General features: G+C 48.1%; 2 protein-coding genes across 2 annotated transcripts; both read right to left on the reverse strand.

Annotated features, from left to right (window-relative positions):
• Nucleotides 1-10,266: 10,266 nt before the first annotated feature.
• Nucleotides 10,267-11,265, reverse strand: LOC128834234 (olfactory receptor 52R1-like). The gene has a single exon (XM_054022853.1). The coding sequence runs from the start codon at nt 11,263-11,265 to the stop codon at nt 10,267-10,269; it is 999 nt and encodes a 332-aa protein (XP_053878828.1).
• Nucleotides 11,266-23,469: 12,204 nt separating this feature from the next.
• Nucleotides 23,470-24,468, reverse strand: LOC128834242 (olfactory receptor 52M1-like). The gene has a single exon (XM_054022862.1). The coding sequence runs from the start codon at nt 24,466-24,468 to the stop codon at nt 23,470-23,472; it is 999 nt and encodes a 332-aa protein (XP_053878837.1).
• Nucleotides 24,469-26,800: the final 2,332 nt, after the last annotated feature.

Here is a 26,800-nt window from a genome sequence, read left to right on the forward strand (position 1 = left end):
AGGGGAGGTTTTCTTGTCTCCCATCCCTGACCCTTTAGGGGCTGCTCTCTCCCCTCCACTGCCCCCTCCCTTGCCGGGGATAGGGACTGTTGCGCTGCACTATCGAGGCAGGTGCCAGGCCAGGGATCTCTGTGGGCCAAGGGGTCATCACAGGAGCCCAGCTGGGGAACAATCGCAGGTCTGTGACCCCAGCGCACGCTGTGCTGTGGGACGAGCTACACCGCTTCCTGTGGACACCTGTGGTTTCAAGGGTAAGGTGCAGCTCCCTCTCCAGCGCTGTGGGGCCATCCATCTCATCCTCTAGCCCAGGGATCAGCAACCGTTCAGAAGTGCTGGGCCAAGTCTTCGTTTATTCACTCTGATTTAAGGTTTCACGTGCCAGTCATACATTTTAATGTTTTTAGAGGGTCTCTTTCTATAAGTCTATAATATATAACTAAACTATTGTTGTATGTAAAGTAAATACGTTTTTTAAAATGTTTAAGAAGCTTCATTTAAAATTAAATTAAAATGCAGAGCCTCCCGGACTGGTGGCCAGTCCCAGGCAGTGTGAGTGCCACTGAAAATCAGCTCGCGTGCTGCCTTCGGCACACGTGCCATAGGTTGCCTACCCCTGCTCTAGGCCGTGACGGCCATTTGGAGGAGGGGAGGTAGGCCGGGAGGCAGGATGTCATAGGCTAGCGGCAGGCCTGCAACTTCCATTTCTCCCTGCTGGCTTCTGGGGTCAGTCAGGGATTGTTGCTAGGCCCGCTGTGTGTCTCTGGCACCGCTTCTGGTGAGGATCTTCCCCAGCCCTCACTACAACACTGACCATCTTTGCCACCTTAAACACCCGCGGCCGTAGGGTGAGTCTCCACAGGTGCAAGGCGCTCTCCTTCCTTCGGGAGGGAGGATACTCTGTGATTTTCCTGCAGGAGACCTACAAGGATCCAGCCACCGAGGCTAGTTGGTGGCTGGAGTGGGGGACGGGGTGGGGTAGTCACCCTGTACTTCCACGACCTACGGCCCAAAGTGCTGGGGGTTGCTGAGGTCATGCCAGGTCACCTGATGGCAGTAGCGTAGCTAGTGGGGTGCAGGGGAAGCAGCCACTTCCCCTCAGCTTCTCGCGGGCGGCCCAGCTCCCCCTGCCTGGGGCTTCCCTCACCCGCCGCGGGGCGTGGGCTCCTCCTCTGCAGCACTACCCACCGCGGGGCTGGGGCTCTCCCGGGGCACTGCCCTGCACACACCCAGCACCCCCAGGGCTGCTCCTGCCTCCCCGGGCTGGCCCCAGATCCCCTCCCCCGCTGCGGCTTGCACCCCTCTGCCTCCTCCACGAGGCAGACAGCCCCAGGGGGTTGAGGCCGTGCCACCTCTTCCCCAGCTTCCCCCTCCAGCAGCCCCCGCACCGCCCTGCCGGGCCTGTTCAGCTCTTGGCCCCACCGGGTCCTGCCCTGCCTCATGCAACCCGCCCCTACCGGGCGGCGGCCCAGCTCAGTACTGGGGGAGCCGCAGAAAAGCTCTGCCCAGAGCTGGTGCAGGAGATGAGAGGGGCTCCCAGCCCAGGCTCCGGCATCAGCGTGCAGTGAGGAGCGGAGCCACCCCCTGCCGGCTCGGCTCAGCCCAGCCCTGCTCTTAAAGGGACACGGACCCCACCGCGGCTCGACCCGGCCCAGGGCACGTGGGGGTGTCACCTCACCCCCCGCCTCGGGGGCCTGGCAAGGGGGGTGCTCGGCACAATAGCAGCACAGAGGGGAGGCCAGCGTGGAGTGGACCCCATGAGGGCGGGGCGGCGTGGCGTGGCCGGAGGAGCCAGCCAACGGGGGGGGGGGGGCATGGAGCGGCTGGAGGAGGAGCCAAGGGGGCGTGGCCAGAGGAGGAACCAAGGGGGGGCACCTTTTTTATGTTTGCTCCCCCTGCTCTTAGAACCTGGCTACACCACTGCCTGATGGACCTCCATGCCTATGTGAATTTAGTCAATGTCTGACGCCGAATTTAGTCAATGTCTACACCCCAAACTCAGGACCAGAGCAGGTGCATTTCGATAAGCAGGTGTCCTCCTTCCTCAAACCTTGGATCCTTGCGAGTGCCTGGTTCTGGGCGGGGATTTCAATACCACCCTTGAGGACAGGGGTAGCTCAGGGCTCGAGAGCAGCCAGACCGCCATGGGTATCCTCAGGGAGATCATCGACCATCACTCCCTGCAGAATGTCTGGCGTGATCACCACCCGGATGGTGACTCCACCCTCACATATGTCCGGGTGGAGGTCAATTGGTAGCGCCACTCCCAGTTGGATTGCATTTATCTATCTCACTTCCATCTTGCAGGGGCCCACTCCTCCAGCATCTGACCGGCCCCATTCTCAGACCACCATTTGGTTGCCATGATGGCCTCTCTCACCTCTGAGAGGCTGGGGTCTGCCAATTGGCACTTCAGTAATAGCTTGCTGGAGGATGTGGGCTTCATGGCATCCTTCTGGGAGCTCTGGCTGGCCTGGTGGGGGCATTGGCATGCCTTTCCCTCAACGCAAGCGGTGGTGGGATTCAGGGCGAGTGTGTAACCAGCTCTTCTACCGCAACTAAACCTGGGGCACCTGCTGGTGGAGGGATGTGGTGAAAGAGCAGTTGGAGTTCGAGGTTGTGGAGCTGGAAAGGCATCTGGCCATCAGCCCCAGGGATCCATCCCTCTGCACAATGTGCCAAGAGAAGTGGGAGGAGCTCTGGGCCTTAGTGGACCATTAGACCTGGGGCATGTTCGTCTGATCCTGCGTCCATCAAATTCGGGAGATGGATCGTGGCTTCCACTTCTTCTACAGCCTGGAGAAAAAGAGGCGTGTCACCTGCCTTTTGGCAGAGGACGGCACCCCCTCATGGATCCAGAGGAGATGTGTGGAAGGGTCAGGGCCTTTTATACCAGCCTCTTCTCCCTGGATCTTAACAATGCCAATGCCTGCACAGTATGCTGGAACGAACTGCCGACAGCGCAGGTGACCAGGACTGGCTACAGCTGCCTCTCACTCTAGCCAAGCTTGCAGAAGCCTTCTGTCTCATGCCCCTAATAAATCTCCGGACATGAACGGGCTGACCATCGAGTTCTACCACGTGTTCTTGGATGTCCTTGGCCCAGACCTTGTCACCATCTGGGCTGAGTCCTTGGGGAGCAGATACCTCCCTCTGTCGTGCAGGCTTGCTACTGAAGAAGAGGGACCTCTGTGACTTTTAGAACTGGCATCCCATCTTGCTCCTCAGCACAGACTCCAAAATCATACCAAAGGCCATCTCACTGTGGCTGGGGTCCGTGCTGGTGGATGTGATACATCCTGATCCAACTTACACCGGCCCAGGATGCACCATTTTTGATCATTTCTATTTGCTCTGGGACCTCCTGGAGCTTGGGTGTAGGGATGGTCTGTCATTCGCCCTCTTGTCTCTGGACCAGGAGAAGGCGTTTGACAGGATGGACCCTGGGTATCTCATGGGCACTCTGTATAAGTTAATCTTTGGGCCCCAGTTTGTGGGTTTTCGCCAGATGCTGTACGCCTCCGTGGAGTGCTTGGTCAGGCTCCACTGGACCGTGACCGAACCAGTCAGCTTTGGGCCAGGGGTGTGTCAGGGGTCTCTGCTCTCAGGCCAGCTGTATACTCTGGCAATCGAGCCCTTCCTCTGTCTCCTCCATTGGAGGTTCATGGGGTTGATGCTCCATGAGCTGGAGTTGTGGCAGGTCCTGTCGGTGTACGCCGATGACGTCCTCCTCTTGGTCCAGGACCCAGGCAACCTGGTACGGTAGGAGACCTGCTAGTGATCTACTCAGCGGCCTCCTCCGTCCGGGTCAACTGGGTCAAGAGCTGCAGCCTGATGGTTGGGGATGGGTGGCAGATGAGCTCCCTCCACCCGCGCTTCAAGCCATTCAGTGGAGCACGGGTCCATTGCTCTATCTCAGCATCTATCTCCGCCAGAGAACTGGCAGGATTTGGAGGCCAGGGTGGGTGAGTGGCTGTGGAGATGGACGGGTCTGCTCTGGTGCCTTACCATGCGGGGGAGGGCACTGGTGCTTAACCAGCTACTCCTGTCCATGCTCTGGCACTGGCTCAACGCCCTGACCCCAGCGCCGGGGATCCTGGCCCTGCTCCAGACAGTAGCTCTGGAGCGTGACAGGTTTGCTTACAGAGACCCATTGGGACTGTCACCTGATGTGCTGGAATTACCTCTGAGCCCGTTTTCACTGCCACCTCGGGAATCCAGAACCCTGCCTTGTTGAGCCAGACATGCTAGTCTTCTGCAACACAGACCCAGGTCTGGTCCACGCCCCCAAAGCTGCAGACTTTAACCAAAAACTGCTCAGTAAGTCACCTATCTCCAGCACCCAGTGTGACATTACCCTCTGGTGTTATCCGGACTGGTGATCTGCTAGGCCACTCCAATCCTTGACTCTGGGAGCCAGCCTTACCCTGCTCTGCTGTGAGAACCCCACTCCTCGGCTGTTCACACACAGTCTCTGCCAGGTAAGCTGCTCCCAGCTACTTGCAACCGAAGTAGCTAATATCTCCAGTCCCAGAAACAACCCCAGGAACCTCCATCTTTCAGCATCCAGTTATGCCCGCTAGACACTGCAAGCTCATCAATTTAACAAAGAAATTGATAGGTACCAGGCTTGTTCTCCCACGGGGAGTCTCTGACATGCTTCAAAACAAATGCACTGCTTCAGGTAGAATAAGCAAAGAGATTTATTTTAAATGATTATAAATCAAAGCACAACAAGTCAGATTTGGTCAAATGAAATAAAAGCAAAACGCATTCTAAGCTGATCTTAACACATTTAGTGTCCTTACAAACATAGTTGCTTCTCACCACAGGCTGGCTGGTTACTTTTCTGTCAGTCTCTCTTCTTTGATCAGCACTTCAGTCGCTTGGCGGTGGTGGTGTCTGTAGATGGAGGTGGAAGAGAGAGAGCCTGGCAAAATGTCTCTCCCTTTTATCATGTCCTTTCTTTCCTCTTGGCTTTGCCCCCCCCCCTTCAGACTCAGGTGAGCATTACCTCATCACAGTCCCAAACTGCTCAGAGGAAGGGGGGTGACTCACTCAAGGGTCTAACAGATTCTTTTGTTGCTGCCTAGGCCAGTGTCCTTTGTTCTTGTGAGGCTGGGCTGGGTTTGTCCCATACATGCCCTGAGGAGGTGTGAACTGCCTCTCTGCTCCTGGAGAGTTTTGCCTGGGCTTGCTTTAAGCCATGAGGATACATCTTCAGCCTCATAACTATATACTTGAAAATACAACCTATAATATTATATAACAACAATGCTCAGTATCTCATGAGCCTTCTGAAGACACCCAACATGACAAACTTTGCATTGGATACCACACAATCATTTTATAAAGATGAATATGGGGGTGTAGGGTGTTCTCCTGAGGTACAGAGCATCACACCCAGACACCCAGTTCCCAGTGGGATCCAAACCCGAAGTAAATCCGTTTTACTCTGTATAAAGCTTATACAGGGTAAACTCATAAATTGTCTGCCTTCTATAACACTGATAGAGAGATATGCACAGCTGTTTGCTCCCCCAGGTATTAATCACTTACTCTGGCTTTACTAATAAACAAACAAAAGTGATTTTATTAAAGATAAAAAGTAGAATTTAAGTGGTTTCAATAATAACAGACAGAACAAAGTAAATTACCAAGCAAAATAAACAAAACATGCCAGTCTAAGGCTAATACATTTAAGAAATTGAATACAAGTAAATCTCATCCTCAGAGATATCCCAATAAGCTTCTTTCACAGACTAGACTCCTTCTTAGTCTGGGCCCAATCCATTCCCTTGCTACAGACCTTGTTCATTCCAGCTCAGGTGGTAACTTGGGGATTTCTCATGACCTTTGCTCTGTTCCACCCTCTTTTATAGCTTTGGCACAAGGCAGGAATCTTTTGTCTCTCTGGGTCCACACCCCTCCTTCTAAATGGAAAAGCACCAGGTTTAAGATGGATTCCAGTACCAGGTGACCTGATCACATGTCACTGTAAGACCTCATTTTCCATTCTTTCAGGGCTGGCCTGCACGTACCCAGGAAGGTTTGCCAGTAAAGAGAGTCATTCACAACCAATTGTCCTAGGTAATGGGACCATCAAGATTCCATGCCACCATTAACACCCCACACTTTGCATAGTTACAATAGGACTTCAGAGCAATACTTCATATTTCTAGCTTCAGATATAAGAATGATACATTCATACAAATAGGATGAACACATTCAGTAGATTATAAGCTTTGTCATGATATATTACAAGAGACTTTTTGCATAAAGCATATTCCAGTTACATTATATTTACACTCACAAACATATTTTTGACGGCTGCTGCACACTGAGTGGATGTTTTCAGAGATCTATCCACAATGACTCCAAGATCTCTTTCCTCAGTGGTAACAACTAATTTAGACCCCATTACTTCATATGTATAGTTGGGATTTTTTTCCAATGTGCATTAATTTGTCCTCACCATCCTGGAACACACTTTGGGATTTGGTCAGAGCCCTGCAGGGTGTCTAGGGACCATCTCCTGCAATTCACGGCTTCTCCTCCAGCTTGAGTCTGTCTCTCTGCTGCAGCCACAGCCCTGCAACCACAGAGCCCCCTCTGCCGCCCTTGTGCCTCTCTCCTGGCAGAGCTTCTTCTGACTCATCCAGTCTCTGTGTTTTTAAAGGGATGGACCAACTCCTCCTCTCTCTGTTCTCTCTTCTGTCAGATTACATTCCTTCCATGCCCACCAATCCACAGAGAAGCTGGAGAAAACTGAATTTATCTAGAATGCATTTACTCCCTTCTTCTGTCCAGACGAGATCTCGTTAGGGCTGATAGTCATTAATGAACAACCTATTTATAGACAGATGCCTCCATCCCAGCCTCCTGCCCCTTAGTGCAAGGAGGATGAGCGAAGAGTTCAGGAAAAGCCCAAAGATAAAAGGCTACAGACAGTTCATACAATCTAATGTGAGTTAATAGGGTTAAAACATCTGCTTGATGTGCAGTGACAATCAAACAAACAAACAGAATGTTGGGAATCATAAAGAAAGGGATAAATAATAAGACAGAAAATACCATATTGCCTCAATATAAATCCATGGTATGCCGACATCTTGAATACTATGTGCAGATTTGGTTGCCCCATCTCAAAAAAGATATACTGGGATTGGAAGGTACAGAGAAGGGCAGAGAAGGGAAACACAAATGATAAGGGGTATGGAACAGCTTCATATGAGGAGAGATTAATAAGACTGGGACTTTTAAGCTTGGAAAAGAGACAACTATGGGGGGATATGACAGAGGTCTATAAAATCATGACTGGTGTGGAGAAAGTGAAGAAGGAAGTGTTATTTACTCTTTCTCATAACACACGAACTAAGGGTCACCCAATAGAATTATTCCATGAAAGCTTATGCTTTAATAAATTTGTTAGTCTCTAAGGTGCCACAAGTACTCCTGTTCTTTTTGCCAATAGAATTAGTCAGCAGCAGATTTAAAACAAAAAAAAGGAAGTATTTCTTCACAGTCAACCTGTGGAACTCTTTGCCAGGGGAAGTTCTGAAGGCCAGAACTATAACATGGTTACAATATGACCTAGATAAATTTATGGAGGATAGGTCAATCAATGGCTATTAGCCAGGATGAGCAGGGATGGTGTCCCTAGCCTCTGTTTGCCGAAACCTCAGAAAGGGTAACAGAGGAAGGATCACTTGATGATTGCCCGCTCTATTCATTCCCTCTAGGGCACCTGCCATTTTCCACTGTCGGAAGATGAGATACTGGGCTAGATGGACCATTGGTCTGCCCCAGTCTGGCCATTCTAATGAATCTGTAAACTCGGGGGTGGTCCCGTTAGACTGGAGAATAGCTAATGTGGTTCCTATTTTCAAGAAAGGGAAAAAAAGTGATCCGGGTAACTACAGGCCTGTTAGTTTAACATCTGTAGTGTGCAAGGTGTTAGAGAAAATTCTGAAAGAGAAACTAGTTGAGGACCTGGAGGGTAGTGGCAATTGCGATAAATTACAACATGGTTTTACGAAGGGCAGATCGTGCCAAACGAATCTGATCTCCTTCTTTGAGAAAGTAACGGATTTATTAGATAAGGGAAATGCGGTGGACCGAATATACCTGGATTTCAGTAAAGCGTTTGATACAGTACCCCATGAGGAACTATTGGTTAAACTGAAAAACATGGGGATCGATATGAAAATCCAGAATTGGATAAGGAATTGGTTAATGGGGAGAATGCAGCGGGTCGTATTAAAGGGTGAACTGTCAGGTTGGAGGGAGGTTACTAGTGGAGTGCCTCAAGGTTCGGTTTTGGGACCCATTTTATTTAATCTATTTATAACTGACCTCGGAACCGATTGCAGGAGTGGGCTGATAAAATTTGCGGATGATACGAAGGTGGGAGGCGTTGTAAATTCAGAGGAGGATAGGGATACTCTGCAGGGAGACTTGAATGAGCTTGTGAATTGGAGTATCAGAAATAAGATGAAATTTAATAGTGAAAAGTGTAAGGTGATGCATTTGGGGATGACTAATAACAATTTTAGTTACAAGATGGGGACGCATTGGTTAGAAGTTACGGAAGAGGAGAAGGACCTAGGGGTTCTTGTAGATCGCAGGATGACTATGAGTCGACAATGTGACGTGGCGGTGAAAAAAGCCAATGCTGTCTTGGGATGCATTAGGCGAGGTATATCTAGCAGGGATAAGGAGGTCCTGCTTCCGTTGTACAAGGTGCTGGTGAGACCTCATTTGGAGTACTGTGTGCAGTTCTGGTCTCCCATGTTTAAAAAAGATGAACTCAAACTGGAACGGGTGCAGAGAAGGGCCACTAGGATGATCAGAGGAATGGAAAAGCTGTCGTACGAAAGGAGACTAGAGGAGCTTGGGTTGTTTAGTCTGACAAAGCGAAGGCTGAGAGGGGATATGATTGCTATCTTTAAATATATTAGAGGGATTAATACAAGGGAGGGAGAAGAATTATTCCAGCTTAGTACTAACGTGGATACCAGAACGAATGGATACAAACTGGCCGTGGGGAAGTTCAGACTTGAAATTAGACGAAGGTTTCTGACCGTCAGAGGCGTGAAATATTGGAACGGCCTACCGAGGGAAACGGTGGGGGCGACGGACCTGTCTGGTTTTAAGATAAAGTTAGATAAGTTTATGGAGGGAATGGTTTAATGGTAAAACATAGTAGTCAAGGAAAGCCAAGCAATGGTGGGTAAATAGTATAATGGCTAACGGGGTCGGGCTGGAGACTCTTGCCTATATGCTCGGGGTCTTACTGATCGCCACATTTGGGGTCGGGAAGGAATTTTCCTCCAGGGCAGATTGGCTGAGCCTCTGGAGGTTTTTCGCCTTCCTCCGCAGCATGGGGCAGGGATCTCTAGCAGGAGGGTCTCTGCCGATTGAAGTCACTAAAAACAGGATTGGGGACTTCAACAGCAGAGTCCAGGGAAGGGGTAGGGACGGTTTTATGGCCTGCAGCATGCAGGGGGTCAGACCAGATGATCATAATGGTCCCTTCTGACCTTAAAGTCTATGAGTCTATGAGTCTATGTTCCTATAAAGACCATGGATGTATCTTCCCCACCCCTTCACTGTAACGCACTGTACCCCAGTCCACTCCCAGAGCTGAGATAGAACCCAGGAGTCCTGATTGGGTCTCTCTCTCTGCAGAGTTAGTAACAAAGTAAGAATATACATTAATATTTTAAACCTAACCAGTGTCCCTTAAGTGACTGGGCACAAGATTTCAGAACATGTTTGTATTAGAGCTGAGTGGGACTAATATTTATTTTATTGTATTTCTTTTATATCAGAATTAGATACAGAGCTCCTGTCAGCTAATTGCTAAGTTATCTGCCACAAAACTAGAGTTTTCAAGGCCCTAAGTAGCCCTTGGAATCACGGTTAAAGTTGCCACCCCCACCAAAATCTGAAATGGTTCCCTTGTAGCTGGGTTTGGGAGGTGGAAATGATCCTGCAAGTGACAGGGGAGAGGAATAGAGAAGCAAGTCACAGGGGCGGGGCCTTGCGGGGAAGAGGTAAAGCAGGGAAGGAGCCTTGGCAGAAGAGGTGGGGCAAAGAGTGGGGTTTCAGGGTCCAGTTACCAGCATTAGAAAGGTGGCAACCCACTGAATTGTCCATAGACCTATTCCCCAGTTTGTCATGTTCACATACAGAGGGCCCAGCACCATGTCACCTGCCAGCTCTGCACGGAGCTCAGTCTGAGAGCCAGAGCACGAGGAGAAAACTCTATGTCCCTTTATGAGTAAGTAGCCGGAGTAGCCTGTCCCGGATCTGTTTGGTCCTCACCCCGTAGATGATGGGGTTTAGCACGGGGGGCACGAGCACATACGTGCTGGCAATGAGAATGTGGAAATGCAGGGGCACATTGTGGCCAAACCGGTGTGTGAGGAAGGAGAAGAGAGCTGGGATGTAAGAGGCTAAGATGACACAGAGGTGGGAGCCGCAGGTCCCAAAAGTCTTGAGCCGGGCGTCCTTTGTGGGGAGGCTGAAAATGGCCCTGAGGATCTGGATATAGGATATGGCGATAAAAAGCACATCCAGACCCATCACCACGAATGCCTCAGAGAGGCCATAGTAACTACTGATGCGGACATCCGCACAGGCCAGCTTCACCACGGCCATGTGCTCACAGTACGAGTGGGGGATGATGTTGGTTCTACAATATGGCCATTGCCTCGCCAGAAAGGGATACGGCACTGCGAGCATCCCACCGCGCAGCACCACGGCCAGGCCAATCTTGGCCACAAAGGGGTTTGTCAGGATGGTGGAATGTCTCAGGGGATCACAGATGGCCACGTAACGATCCAAAGCCATGGCCACAAAGATCCCAGACTCTATCGCTAAGAAGCAGTGAATGAAGTACAGCTGGGTGAGGCAGGCACTGAAATTGATCTCCCTGGAATTGAACCAGAAGATGCTCAGCATTTTCGGTAGGATGGATGTAGACAGGACCAGGTCACTGATGGCCAGCATGCAGAGGAAATAGTACATGGGGCCATGGAGGCTCGGCTCTCTCTTCACAATGAACAGGATGGTGAAGTTCCCCAAGATGGCTACGGCATACATAGTGCAGAAGGGGATAGAGATCCAGAAATGGGCCATCTCCAGGCCAGGAATGCCCAGCAGGGTGAAGGTGGAGGGGTTGGTAATGTCAGTTTTATTGGAATCTGACATGGAGTAGGGGAGAAGGTGTCCAAGTCTGAGGCAGAACCGTGTGTCCTGCATGTAACATATGTTCTCCTGACTTCTTTTATGTGCCCAGGCTCTAGGGTGATGGTCACAATACAAATGCCTGGATGGAGAAACAATGTTATTATGAGACACTACATGCAACACTGGAGGCTGTTCTCATGGGTGAAGCAGATTCACACACCAAAAAATGACATTTTCATTACTCAGAGAAATAAAATATGAACAACTGGCCCTACTAATGCCAATTCCATGCCTCAATAATTCTACATGTCACAGTGTGGGAAACCTTAATAGCCACCAGCAGGAAACACAAGTGTGGATACTGGTTATCCCTCATTGTTCCTTAATGCAATGAAAGCCAGGCTAGAGAGTCCGTGCTGTAGGGAGTTCCCCATTCACTCGGTTGCTCAAAATCTGAAAGCGTAAAAAAAACCAAACCTTTGTCAAGACATGTTCCAGGGGAAACATCCCAACTAGAACACATCTCAGGAAAAAGACCTGGGCATCATTCATAGCAGATCCATGGAAACACCTGCTCATTCGCAATAGTGGCCAAATCAAAGCCAATGTTTGGATGCCTAAGAAATGGGATGGAGAATAACCTGCTCTGGATACGTGCTCAGTTTTGGTCATCCAGTCTCTAAAAAACATACAGCATTATAAAGAGGATTTCCGAGACAGGCTATGAGAATGGGGAAGGCTGTCATATGCGGACAAACTGGTAATTCTGGGACTGTTTAATTTAGAGAAGAGACAAAGAAGGGGGCATATGATAGAGGAAAGGAATATAAAGAAAATTACTGATTACATTCAATTGGCCAAACAGAGAACAGTTCCCAACCAGTAATACCTATAGATACTTAGTGCTTCAAAAGGGCTAATTCCCCAAAGCAGAAGAAAATTATCAAGAAAACTGATTGGGAGGAAAATATTAGACAGAAAAAATGGGAATGAAACTGTGGAGGTCTTTAAGAAGAGTTTATTGGATAGCTAAAAAGTCATGATTCCACAGTCAAGGAGGTGGAGAACTTTGGCTAAAAACCCAGTTCAGTGGCTAAGTGAAGGCAGCAATTATGTGGGAAAAACCAATATACACAAATGGGTAAAAAGGGAAAATAGATAGCAAGCAATGCAAATTGGAAGTTATGAAAATTGATAAGGGACATTACTGACAAAAGGGAAAAATCCATGCTTGGCAGGGCTAAGGATAACAATAAGGAAGAAGTATGATCCAGGGATCTGGGGAACTACAGACCAGTCAGCCTCACCTTAGTCCCTGGAAAAATCATGGAGCAGGTCCTCAAGGAATCAATTCTGAAGCACTTAGAGGAGAGGAAAGCGATCGGGAACAGTCAGCATGGATTCACCAAGGGCAAGTCATGCTTGACTGACCTAATTGCCTTCTATGATGAGATAACTGACTCTGTGGATGAGGGGAAAGCAGTGGATGTGTTATTCCTTGACTTTAGCAAAGCTTTTGATACGGTCTCCCACAGTATTCTTGCCGCCAAGTTAAAGAAGTATGGGCTGGATGAATGGACTATAAGGTGGATAGAAAGCTGGCTAGGTCGACGGGCTCAACGGGTAGTGACCAATGGCTCCATGTCTAGTTGGCAGCTGGTTTGAAGTGAAGTGCCCCAAGGGTCGGTCCTGGGGCTGGTTTTGTTCAATATCTTCCTTAATGATCTGGAGGATGGCATGGACTGCACCCTCAGCAAGTTTGCAGATGACACTAAACTGGGAGGAGTGGTAGATACGCTGGAGGGTAGGGATAGGATTCAGAGGGACCTAGACAAATTAGAGGGTTGGACCAAAAGAAACCTGATGAGGTTCAACAAAGACAAGTGAAGAGTCCTGCACTTAGGACGGAAGAATCCCATGCACTGCTACAGACTAGGGACCGAATGGCTAAGCAGCAGTTCTGCAGAAAAGGACCTAGGGGTTACAGTGGACGAGAAGCTGGATATGAGTCAACAGTGTGCCCTTGTTACCAAGAAGGCGAACAGCATTTTGGGCTGTATAAGTAAGGACATGATCATTCCCCTCTCTTCGACATTGGTGAGGCCTCATCTGGAGTACTGTCTCCAGTTTTGGGCCCCACACTACAAGAAGGATGTGGAAAAATTGGAAAGAGTCCAGTGGAGGGCAACAAAACTGATTAGGGGGCTGGAGCACATGACTTCATCTACTTGACAGGCTGCCATAAAATAGATGGAGAAAAGTTGTTCTGTCTCACCACAGTGGGTGGGACAAGAGTCAATGGGTTCAAAGTACAGCAGAGGAGATTTAGGTGAAATCTCAGAAAAAAACTTCCTAACTGTAAGAACAGGAGGACAATGGAACAGACGCCCAGGCAGGTTGTGGAAAGTCCTTCACTGGAGATTTTCCAAAGGAGGCTGGATAATCATCTGTCTGGGATGATTTTCACGCAACATACACTGCATCATGGCAGGGAATGAGACTAGATGACCCTTGCGGTCCCTTCTCACCCTGTGGCTCTACGATTCTACAATGCAAAATCCTAGTGTGAACCAGGCCTTAGTCAGACACAAGTTATTGAGCTCAATACAGCGGTAATTGGGTAAAATTTCATGGCCTGTGTTATACAGGAGGTCAGACAGGATGATCTAATGGTGCCTTCTGACATTGAACCCAACGAATCCATTGATAATGAAAAGATAAAGATCAGACATTAATATTTACTCTGTCTCACAACACACGAACAAGGGAACATTCAATTACATGGAAAATCTGAACATATAACACTGAGAAACGTTGAGAAAAAGAAAATTGTTTACATAATCCATATTTGGCCTGTGGAACTCCTTGGCTCTGAGATTATTGGAGTGAAAAGCTTAGCTGAATGGGATTCACAAATGGATTGGCCATTGTAGGTGGTGCTGGTGGCACCATGGTTAGTTAAATCTGTCTGACACGTTCAATTAGAAGAACCTCATTTTCATTTGCTTCTAAGTTTGCCAAATTTTAACCCTTTGACTGAAATTTCACACGCTGGGTGTCAGCTTCTGGCTGAATTGTTTTTTGAGAGTTTCAGGCGTAACAGTTCAGCCAACTTCTCAAAAGAAGCTAGGAGAAAAGATGTCTTGCCCACATTGAAAAATTCTTAGAATTGTTCCATGCTTTCCAGCAGATAAAAGACAGGTAACAGCCCCCCTTTAACAGCCAGAGCCCAGAAATGCAAGAGGAGGAGGTGATGATGTCTTTGCAGTAATACACAGCTTGCTCCTGAGCTCTTTAATCAGTTTTTACTCCATGGGGACTTTTGTCTCTGTGGGGCCTGAGCAAACTACAGGCCATGGCCTCAGAATTTGGCCTTGTATTGTCCATTTACTGACACCTTTCATCCTGAAGGATCCCCTGTGCCGCTGAAATGCAGCCACCTCAGGGCTAGAGGCCATCAGCCAGGGCAGGAGGGGGTGCAGAGCAAAGAGGGACATTTTGGCCAATGATACTAAAGGAAACTCATCCCCTGTGGAAAGGGCCCTGGGATGTTTAATGGCTGCAGAGCAGAAAGGACCCCAGACCTATTCTCCGTCCCATCATGCCCACATTGCACTGGGTTTGTCGAGCAGTTGAGCTCCTGAGCAAGAGATGGATACCTGTGAATCCTGAGACAGAAGTGTCCTCCCTGGGAATCCGCCTCAGGTAGCCGTGTCCCACACCTCTCTCAGCCCAGCATCTGCAGCAGCATCCCACGCCGAGAGCTGACACAGAGGTGTGCGCCATTTATAGTATAGCTCTGTTTAATCCCAGTGGGGATCGCTCAGCCTCTAAGGGAGAAACAGTATTTGAATGTAAAGAGGCTGGAGACAGGCCTGTCTGCACTTCTGTGCTATTTATCGAGCTTTAGGGGAATCGAGCTTTAGGGGAAAACAGCAATTAAGGGACCTTCCCAAAGGGAGATGAGAACTCTTGGACTCTGTGCTGAGTCAGAGAGGAATTGGCTGCTCTGGGCATTTGTGTATATTTAAAAATTATAGTCGATTAGGAAGACAACTGGGGTTAGTGCCATAGGGTCTGATACCCTGTAAATGCCCAGGAGGGCTGGGTTGGTAGTAGAAAGACAGATCTGGGGATAGATGACTTAGGGGAGATACGAACACTTTCTGCAGCCACACTGGACTGTTGCTAAGGGATCAGAGATCAGTAATTCTTATCTGTAACGATCATCAGACTTCAGAGTAGTAGCCATGTTAGTCTGTATCAGCAAAAACAACAAGGACCTCCCACTTGGTAAGGCAACTCCCATCTTTTTGTGTGCTGTAATATTTATACTGCTTACTGTATTTTTCACTCAATGCATCTGATGAAGTGGGTTTTAGCCCACAAAAGCTTATGCCCAAATAAATTGGTTAGTCTCTAAGGTGCCACAAGGACTCCTCTTTTTTTTTAGTCATCATACTGTGCAGCACCTTTCATTCAACACACCTAGCAAAGGAAAGTCACCATGAACATATCCCCATTATACAGATAGGAAAGTGAGGCACAGGGAGATTTGATTTGGCAAAGTTGTCACAGAGATTGAGTGTCAGGATGACAGACAGAACCCGGTGTGAACTCCGGGACCCCACTTTCGCTCCCACTCAGAAACCTGCCAACGCATCACAGTCACTGGGGTCACTTTGGGGGAACAGATGCAGTAAAACCAACACCAACAGAACGTTCCCGTGGATAGAGAGCAACCCGGGCCTGTCCTGGGGATAGAGGCCTCCTCCTCCCCTCCCCTCGAAAGCTTCCATGGAACAAGGTGTTCCCTATAGGCAGGATAGAGACTGGATTAGTGGTTGCATTAGATTTGTTCTCTCCCTCTCGGTTCATTTCTTCCCAGGGTCTCCCAGGTGGAATTGAAATCGAATGGTCCAGGCTGTCAGACTTCCCAGGACTGCTCAGGCTGGAGGGCGCTTGGATTCCCACAGCTGAACTCTCTGCCTGCTCCTCTGACTAATCGGAGGTAATTCTCCGGGGATATTTGTCCAAACCAAATCGCAGCGCCGTGTCCACCTGTATTGAAGTTACTGGTCAGCATGGTTTGACCTTTGTCTGTAGCTAAAGGCAAAGGGAGTCTAGGCCCTAATTTGGCTGAATTGATGTATTTATAATTTATGATCAATATTTGTATTGTGGAAGCCTGCAGAGGCCCCGCTCCAGTTCAGGGCCCCTTGTGCTGGGCCCTTCGCAAACACAGAAGGAGAAACAGCCCCTGCCCCAAGGAGCTTAGAAATCAAATTCAGACAAGACACAGCTACTGTGTGTAACAAACCAGAAAGGGGGAAGGTGGGGAGATGGGGGAGGAACAGCACTAAGAATGGGGGTTACATAGGCTGCTGGGTGAGTGTGAGACAGCTGAAATGCACAGCCCTGCCCTGGCTGTTAGAAGTGTGTCCTGGGCTGTTTCATCTCGGGAGGCATGCTGCCTGCCAGGAGCCCGTATCCAAAATGTTACGGAGGCATTGTCGAGGATTATCCAGCCCTCTGACTACTACCCCATGCTACTCATCCATGTGGGCACAAATGATACTGCGAGGTGTGGCACTGAGCGGATCAAGAGTGACTACAGGGCTCTGGGAGTACGGGTGAAGGAGTTTGGAGCGCAGGTGGTATTCTCTTCGATTCTTCCTGTGAAAGGTAGGGGCCCGGGCAAAGACAGATGCACCATGGAGGTGAATGCCTGGATGTGAAGATGGTGTTGCCAGGAGGGCTTTGGCTTCCTCGACCACGGGATGCTATTCGAGGAAGGACTGCTAGGCAGAGATGGCGTTCATCTTTCGAGGAGGGGAAAGACCCTATTTGGACACAGACTGGCTAACCTAGTGAGGAGGGCTTTAAACTAGGTTTGATGGGGACAGGTGAGCAAAGCCCACAGGTTAGTGGGGAACATGGAGACCGGGGAGATGGGTCGGAAACGAGAGGGAGTGTGGGCTATATTGGCAGAGAGAAAGGAGGGTCAGGACAAAACTGGGAGGAAAGATCAAACCAGTATCTTAGATGCCTATATACAAATGCGAGAAGTATGGGGAATAAGCAGGAAGAACTGGAAGTGCTAATAAATAAATACAACTATGACATTGTTGGCATCACTGAAACTTGGTGGGATAATACACATGATTGGAATGTTGGTGTGGATGGGTACAGCTTGCTCAGGAAGGATAGACAGGGGAAAAAGGGAGGAGGTGTTGCCTTGTATATTAAAAATGTACACACTTGGACTGAGGTGGAGATGGACATAGGAGACGGAAATGTTGAGAGTCTCTGGGTTAGGCTAAAAGGGGTAAAAAATAAGGGTGATGTCATGCTAGGAGTCTGCTACAGGCCACCTAACCAGGTGGAAGAGGTGGATGAGGCTTTTTTTAAACAACTAACAAAATCATCCAAAGCCCAAGATTTGGTGGTGATGGGGGACTTCAACTATCCGGATATATGTTGGGAAAATAACACAGCGTGGCACAGACTATCCAACAAATTCTTGGACTGTGTTGCAGACAACTTTTTATTTCATAAGGTTGAAAAAGCTACTAGGGGGGAAGCCGTTCTAGACTTGATTTTAACAAATAGGGAGGAACTCGTTGAGAATTTGAAAGTAGAAGGCAGCTTGGGTGAAAGTGATCATGAAATCATAGAGTTTGCAATTCTAAGGAAGGGTAGAAGGGAGAACAGCAAAATAGAGACAATGGATTTCAGGAAGGCGGATTTTGGTATGCTCAGAAAGCTGATAGGTAAGGTCCCATGGGAATCAAGACGGAGGGGAAAAACAACTGAGGAGAGTTGGCAGTTTTTCAAAGGGACACTATTAAGGGCCCAAAAGCAAGCTATTCTGCTGGTTAGGAAAGATAGAAAATGTGGCAAAAGACCACCTTGGCTTAACCACGAGATCTTGCATGATCTAAAAAATAAAAAGGAGTCAAAGGAGTCATATAAAAAATGGAAACTAGGACAGATTACAAAGGATGAATATAGGCAAACAACACAGGAATGCAGGGGCAAGATTAGAAAGGCAAAGGCATAAAATGAGCTCAAACTAGCTACAGGAATAAAGGAAAACAAGAAGACTTTTTATCAATACATTAGAAGCAAGAGGAAGACCAAAGACAGGGTAGGCCCACTGCTCAGTGAAGATTGAGAAACAGTAACAGGAAACTTGGAAATGGCAGAGATGCTTAATGACTTCTTTGTTTCGGTCTTCACCGAGAAGTCTGAAGGAATGCCTAACATAGTGAATGCTAATGGGAAGGGGGTAGGTTTACCAGATAAAATAAAAAAAGAACAAGTTAAAAATCACTTAGAAAAGTTAGATGCCTGCAAGTCACCAGGGCCTGATGAAATACATGCTAGTATACTCAAGGAGCTAATAGAGGAGGTATCTGAGCCTCTAGCTATTATCTTTGGAAAATCATGGGAGACGGGAGAGATTCCAGAAGACTGGAAAAGGGCAAATAGAGTGCCCATCTATAAAAAGGGAAATAAAAACAACCCAGGTAACTACAGACCAGTTAGTTTAACTTCTGTGCCAGGGAAGATAATGGAGCAAGTAATTAAGACAACAAGGATTCTGGTGGCACCTTAAAGACTAACAGATTTATTTGGGCATAAGCTTTTGTGGGTAAAAACCTCACTTCTTCGGATGCATAAAGTGAAGAAGTGAGGTTTTTACCCACGAAAGCTTATGCCCAAATAAATCAGTTAGTCTTTAAGGTGCCACCAGACTCCTTGTTGTTTTTGTAGATACAGACTAACACGGCTACCCCCTGATACAAGTAATTAAGGAAATCATCTGCAAACACTTGGAAGGTGGTAAGGTGATAGAGAATAGCCAGCATGGATTTGTAAAGAACAAATCGTGTCAAAACAATCTGATAGCTTTCTTTGATAGGATAACGAGTCTTGTGGATAAGGGAGAAGCGGTGGATGTGGTATACCTAGACTTTAGTAAGGCATTTGATACAGTCTCGCATGATATTCTTATCGATAAACTAGGCAAATACAATTTAAATGGGGCTACTATAAGGTGGGTGCATAACTGGCTGGATAACCGTACTCAGAGAGTAGTTATTAATGGTTCCCAATCCTGTTGGAAAGGCGTAACGAGTGGAGTTCTGCAGGGGTCTGTTTTGGGACCAGCTCTGTTCAATATCTTCATTAACGACTTAGATATTGGCATAGAAAGTACACTTGTTAAGTTTGCAGATGATACCAAACTGGGAGGGATTGCAACTGCTTTGGAGAACAGGGTCATAATTCAAAATGATCTGGACAAATTGGAGAAATGGTCTCAGTTAAATAGGATGAAGTTTAACAAAGACAAATGCAAAGTGCTCCACTTAGGAAGAAAGAATCAGTTTCACACATACAGAATGGGAAGAGACTGTCTAGGAAGGAGTATGGCAGAAAGGGATCTAGGGGTTATAGTGGACCACAAGCTAAATATGAGTCAACAGTGTGATGCCGTTGCAAAAAAAGCAAACATTATTCTGGGATGTATTAACAGGTGTGTTGTGAGCAAGACACGAGAAGTCATTCTTCTGCCCTACTCTGCACTGGTTAGGCCTCAGCTGGAGTATTGTGTCCAGTTCTGGGCACCGCATTTCATGAAAGATGTGGAGAAATTAGAAAGGGTCCAGAGAAGAGCAACAAGAATGATTAAAGGTCTTGAGAACATGACCTATGAAGGAAGGCTGAAAGAATTGGGTTTGTTTAGTTTGGAAAAGAGAAGACTGAGAGGGGACATGATAGCAGTTTTCAGGTATCTAAAAGGGTGTCATAAGGAGGAGGGAGAAAACTTGTTCACCTTAGCCTCTAAGAATAGAACAAGAAGCAATGGGCTTAAACTGCAGCAAGGGAGGTCTAGGTTGGACATTAGGAAAAAGTTCCTAACTGTCAGGGTGATTAAACACTGGAATAAATTGCCTAGGGAGGTTGTGGAATCTCCATCTCTGGAGATATTTAAGAGTAGGTTAGATAAATGTCTATCAGGGATGGTCTAGGCAGTACTTGGTCCTGTCATGCGGGCAGGGGACTGGACTCAATGACCTCTCGAGGTCCCTTCCAGTCCTAGAATCTATGAATCTATGAATCTATAAGAGCAGAGCATGTGTTCAGGGGATCTATATTGGGGCTAGCGAGAATGGGCCATTGAGTGGTTACTGCACCAGACACACAGCTGGGAGCGTGTGGCTCTCCATTAGCTTTTGTAACTCTGCTTTAGTTCTAATCACGCCTCCCTCCTTCGAGGGCAAACTGAGCCTCCATCTCATGAATTCCCAGGAGAACCCCGGTACCAGAGGGGAGACCAGAGGAGAGGGCAGAGGTAACAGAGCTGTGGTGAAGGAACTAAGGAGCCATCCTGGAGATGGAAGAACTGAAAGCCCCCAAGGAGTTGAAACTCTCAGGTGATGCAGCAGACTCCGGGAAGAGATTCAGGCAGAGTTTTGAGATATATCTATGCAAGCATCTGGATTTGGAGAGAAAGACCAGCAGAAAATTGCAATTTTCTTAACCAGTGCAGGACTTGAGGCAGTGGACTTCATTACTATAATGTAGCTCAGGCTTTGTCTACACTGGAACTTTTGTCAGTAAAACCTGCTGGCAGGAGAGCTCTGTCCCATTGGCACAGAGCGGCTACACGGGAGAGCAGCGCAGGTGCAGCGATACAGCTGTGTCGCTGTAAGGTGTGTAGTGTAGACAAGGCCTCAGTCAGGCAGAGGGAGCAGGTTATTCCACGTGTTGCAGATATTTGAAGAGCCTTGCATGGTGCAAAGAGCAAAACATTCAAAGGGTAAAAGTTTCCCGTTAGAAGACAAAAGTGAGGCGAGTTCTGTGAAGAATTCCTAACAGATGTAAGCAGGGGAACAGTCCCACTCTTGTGGAAGGAAGAATCCCAGGCACCGCTACAGACTAGGGACTGACTGGCTAAGCAGCAGTTCTGCAGAAAAGGACCTGGGAATTACAGTGGACGAGAAGCTGGATATGAGTCAGCAGTGTGCCTTTGTTGCCAAGAAGGTCAATGGCATATTGGGCTGTATTAGTAGGACCATTGCCAGCAGATTGAGGGAAGTGATTATTCCCCTCTATTCAGCACTGGTGAGGCCACACCTAGAGTATTGCATCCAGTTTTGGTCCCCCCACTACAGAAGGGATGTGATCAAACTGGAGAAAGTCCAGAGGAGGGCAACAAAAATGATCAGGGGGTTGGGGCACATGACTTGCGAGGAGAGGCTGAGGGAACTGGGGTTATTTAGTCTGCAGAAGAGAAGAATGAGGGGGGATTTGATAGCAGCCTTCAACTACCTGAAGGGGGGTTCCAAAGAGGATGGAGCTCGGCTGTTCTCAGTGGTGGCAGAGGACAGAACAAGGAGCAATGGTCTTAAGTTGCAGTGGGGGAGGTCTAGGTTGGAAATTAGGAAAAGCTTATTAGGGTTGGAAGAGACCTCAGGAGGTATCTAGTCCAACGCCCTACTCAAACCAGGACCAACACCAACTAAATCATCCCAGCAGGGCTTTGCCAAGCCTGACCTTTAAAAACCTCTAAGAATGGAGATTCCACCACCACCTTGGGTAACTCATTCCAGTGCTTCACCCCCCTCCTAGTGAAATAGTCTGGCAGAGCTGTGGCACAGGGGAACCCCAAACAGCCGTGGCTGGAATGTCAGGGCAGTTTACAGTTTGTCCCTCACCTGTCCCAGGCCCCTCCCCACACCTTGCTGTGCTACCCTGATGGTGGCCACACACCTCCGGCTCTAGGTGGCAGGACTCTTCTCCCCAACGTCAGCCTCCCTGTGGGGGTTACGATCTCCCTCCCAGTGCGGCCTGCAAGGACTTTTGCCTGCCACTGCCCAGGTTCCCCTGACTCGCCCCAGCTGCTCACCGCATGTTGCTGCAGACTGCTCCAACCCCAGGTCCAGCTCCCAGCTCCAGCCCAAGCCCCAGCTCCCAGCCCCAGCTCCCGCCCCTACCCCGAGCTCCCGGCTCCCAACTTCAAGCCCCACTCTGCTTCCAGTGCAGTTCCCTGGGCTGCTTCCCTAGCTCTGCCTGCTGTGACTCTGCTCCCAGCACTGACCTGACTGAAGATAAGGACCAAGACCTTGAACTTAACTTGATGTTCTCAGGGAAGCCAGTGTAGAGTGCAGAGGGTAGATCTGATGTGCTCACAGTAGCCTGTGTTGCTGAGGAGACTCTCTTCAGCCTTCAGTACTAGTTGGAGTTTTGTAAGCAGTGAAGGCGTCATTGTGACATTCCCCTGGTGTTATCCGGACCGGTGATCTGCTAGGTCACCCCAGTCCTCGACTCTGGGAGCCAGCCTGACCCTGCTCTGCTGTGAGAACCCCCACTCCCGGGCTGTTCACACACAGCCTCTGGCATGTTAGGTGCTCCTTGGATTGTGCAACCGAATGACACTAGCCAATATCTCCAGTCCCAGACACAGCCCTAGGAACCTCCGTCTTGCAGTGTCCAGTTATGCCTGCTGGACGCTGCAAGCTTATATGAGTTCATCAATTTAACAAAGAAATTGATATGTACCAGATGTTCTCCCAAGGAGAGTCTCTGACACACTTCAAACCAAACACACTGCTTCAGGTGAAACAAACAAACAGATTTATTGACTTTCCTTGCTGTTGCCTCTGCGGAGCTAATATCTGGTTGATTCCCCCAACTTACAGCATGTTTAAGAGACAACCATACTACACAATTCTCATAACTTCATATGTATTAATGATACACATATATGGATAGAGAAATGACTTTCAGCAGATCATAACCTTTCCCCTGATACCTTATAAGGCATGCTTTATATGTAAGATCACAATTATAAACAGATGAGGAATAGGGGGGTTACAAGATGCTTCCCCAAGGTATAGAATGTCACAGGAGGGAAATGGAAAAGATCCAGCAAGTGACAGGGGGAGGGGAATAGAGGAGCAAGCCACAGGGGTGGGGCCTTGGGGGGGAAGAGGTAAAGCAGGGTCAGAGCCTTGGCAGAAGAGGTGGGGCATAGGGTGGGGTTTCAGGGGTCCAGATACCAGCTATTAGAAAAGTGGCAACCCACTGAATTGTACATAGACCTATTCCCAGTTTGTCATGCTGATACAGCACAGTAAGGTCAGGAAAGGGTTTAATGTCTTTTTGACTGTCCAGGAAGTGATTCAGGGATGAGGGCCCAGCACCATGTCACCAGCCAGCTCTGCACGGAGCTCGGTCTGACAGCCAGAGCATCAGGAGAAAACTTTACATCCCTTTATGAGTAAGTAGCCGGAGCAGCCTGTCGCGGATCTGTTTGGTCCTCACCCCGTAGATGATGGGATGTAGCATGGGAGGCACGAGCAGGTAGGCGTTAGCCATCAGAATGTGGAAATGTACAGCCACATTGTGGCCAAACCGGTGCGTAAGGACAGAGAAGAGACCTGGGATGTAAGAGACTAAAATGACACAGAGGTGGGAGCCGCAGGTCCCAAAAGTCTTGAGACGGGCGTCCTTTGTGGGGAGTCTGAAGATGGCCCTGAGGATCTGGATATAGGACATGGCAATAAAAAATACATCCAGACCAATCACCAAGAATGACACAGAGAGGCTGTAGTAACTACTGACGCGGATGTCGGCGCAGGCCAGCTTCACCACAGCCATGTTTTCGCAGTACGAGTGGGGGATGATGTTGGTTCTACAATATGGCCATTGCCTCGCCAGGATGGGATAGGGCAGTACAAGTATGCCGCCGCGCAGCACCACGGCCAGGCCAATCTTGGCCACCACAGGGTTTGTCAGGATGGTGGAATGTCTCAGGGGATCACAGATGGCCACATAGCGATCCAAAGCCATGGCCACGAAGATCCCAGACTCCATCATTAAGGAGCAGGAAATTAAGTACATCTGGGTGAGGCAGGCACTGAACTCGATCTCCCTGGAATTGAACCAGAAAATGCTCAGCGTTTTGGGAAGGGTGGATGTAGACAGCACCAGGTCGGTGATGGCCAGCATGCAGAGGAAATAGTACATGGGCTCATGTAGGATCTTCTCCCTCTTCACAATGAACAGGATGGTGAAGTTCCCCAAGATGGCTATGATGTACATGGCGCAGAAGGGGATGGAGAGCCAGACATGGGCCACCTCCAGGCCAGGAATCCCCAGCAGGATGAAGGTGGAGGGGTTGGTGAAGTCGGTTGTGTTGGAATCAGACATGGAGTAGGGGAGAAGGTGTCCAACTCTGAGGCAGAACAGTGTCTCCTGCATGTACCGTACTTTCCCCTGATTTCCTGTATGTGCCCAGGCTCTAGGGTGATGGTCACAATACAAATGCCTGGATGGAGAGACAATGTTAATATGAGACACTACATGCACTACTGTAGGCTGTTCTCACACTGAGAAATGACATTTTCATTATTCAGATAAATGAATTATGAACAACTGGCCCTACTAATGCAAATTCTATATTTGATGGTGCTCCATGCATCAACAATTCCTACATGTCGTAGTGTGGGAAACCTTAATAGGCACCATCAAGAAACACGAGTGTGGATGCTGGTTATCCATCATTGTTCCTTAATGCAATGAAAGCCAGGCTAGGGAGTCCATGCAGTAGAGAGTTCCCCATTCACCCGGCTGCTCAAAATCTGAGAGTGTAAAAAAACCCATACCTTTGCCAAGACATGTGCCAGGGAGAAACATCCCAACTAGAACACAAATCAGGGAAAAGACCTGGAAGTCATTGATAGCAGGTCAACAAAACACATGCTCATTTGCAATAGTGGCCAAATCAAAGACAATATTTGGATGCCTAAGAAATGGGATGGAGAAAACCTGCTCTAGATATGTGTTCAGTTTTGGTCATCCACTCTCTAAAAAACATACAGCATTATAAAGAGGATTTCCGAGAGGATCTGAGAATGGGGAAGGCTGTCATATGTGGGCAAACTGAAAAGTCTGGGACTGTTTAATTTAGAGAAGAGACAAAGAAGGGGGCAGATAATAAAGGGGAGGAATATAAAGAATAGAACTGATTACATTCAACTGGAAAAAAAGAGAACAGTTCCCAACCAGTAATATCATAGATACTTAGGCTTCAAAAGGGCTAATTCCCCAAAACTGAAAAAAATTATCAAGAAAACAGATTGGGAGGAAAATATTAGACATAAATATGGGAGTGAAACTTGGGAATTCTTTAAGAAGAGTTTATTGGATAGCTAAAAAGTCACGATTCCACACTCAAGGAAGTGGAGAACTTTGGCTAAAAACCCCTTTCAATGGCAAAGTGAAGGCAGCAATTATGTGGGAAAAAGCAATATATACAAATGGGGGGGAAAGGGAAAATAGATAGCAAGCAATACAAATTGGAAGCTATGAAAATTGATAAGGGATGTTAAAGACATTAGGGAAAAATCCATGTTTTGCTGGGCTAAAGATAACAAAAAGGACCTTGAAAGACTGAGAGATTTAAGGACTGAGAGATTTAAAGGGCATCGGATATTTAACTTATCAAAAGATGATCAAGTGGAGACTTTCATGGCGTGAAAACCATTGGTAAAGTGAAGAAAGGCAGAGCAAGACCCAACGGCTGGAAGCTGAAACCAGACAAATTCCAGCTGGAAATATGGGGCAAATGTTGAGCACTGAGGGTGATTAACCTTTGGAAAAAACTGCAAAGGGAAGTGGTGGATTCTCCAACTCCCTATGTCTGCAGACCCAGGCTGGATGCTGGAAGATCTGTTTACGGTCTTCTCTACACTTAAAACACTACAGCAGTATTGCCTTAGCGTTTCAGTGTAGACACTATTTACACGGGTGGAAGGGGTTCTCCCGGCAGTGTAGGTAATCCACCTCCCCGAGAGGTGGTAGTTAGATCGATGGAAGAGTTCTTCCCTTAACCTGATGCTGTCTATACCGGGGTTAAGTTGATATAGCGACATCCTTCAGGGGTGTGGATTATTTTGCTGTTGCAAACAAAGCAAATGCAATTTTGGGTTGCATTAACAGAGACATAGTATGCAAGTCCCGGTAGGTGATACTACCGCTCTTCTCAGTGCTGGTTATGCCTCAGTTGAAGTACTGTGTCCAGTTTTGGTCACCTGTGTATAGGAAGGACGTAGAGAAACTTGAAATGACCAGAGGCAGGCGACAAAAATGATGAAAGGGAGAGAATTCAAGCCATATGAGCAAAGGCTGAAGGAACTGGGTGTGTTTAGTTTAGAAAACAGGAGGTTAGTGGGGGGACAGGACAGCAGTCTTCAAATACTTGAAAGGCTGCCATAAAAAAGATGGAGAAAAGTTGTTCACTCTTGCCACAGAGCACAGGACAAGAGGCAATGGGTTCAAACTACAGCACAGCAGATTTCGATTAAATCTCAGGATAAACTGCCTAACTGTTGGAACAGGAGAACAATGGAACAGACGCCTCGAAAAATCATGGAGGCTCCTTTCCTGCAGGTTTTCTAGAGGAGGCTGGACCTGGATGGCTTAGACACAACAAACCTTGCATCTTGGCAGGGGGTTAGACTAGCTGACGCATGCGGTTCCTTCTCACCCTGTGGCTCTAGGATTCTATGATGTAAAATCCTAGTGTGGACCA

Source organism: Malaclemys terrapin, chromosome 1 (assembly GCF_027887155.1).
Source record: "Malaclemys terrapin pileata isolate rMalTer1 chromosome 1, rMalTer1.hap1, whole genome shotgun sequence".
NCBI lineage: Eukaryota > Metazoa > Chordata > Testudines > Emydidae > Malaclemys > Malaclemys terrapin.

Coding starts and splice junctions, on each gene's coding strand:
- LOC128834242 (XM_054022862.1), bottom strand. CDS start 24,468: ATGCAGGAGACACTGTTCTGCCTCAGAGTTGGACACCTTCTCCCCTAC.
- LOC128834234 (XM_054022853.1), bottom strand. CDS start 11,265: ATGCAGGACACACGGTTCTGCCTCAGACTTGGACACCTTCTCCCCTAC.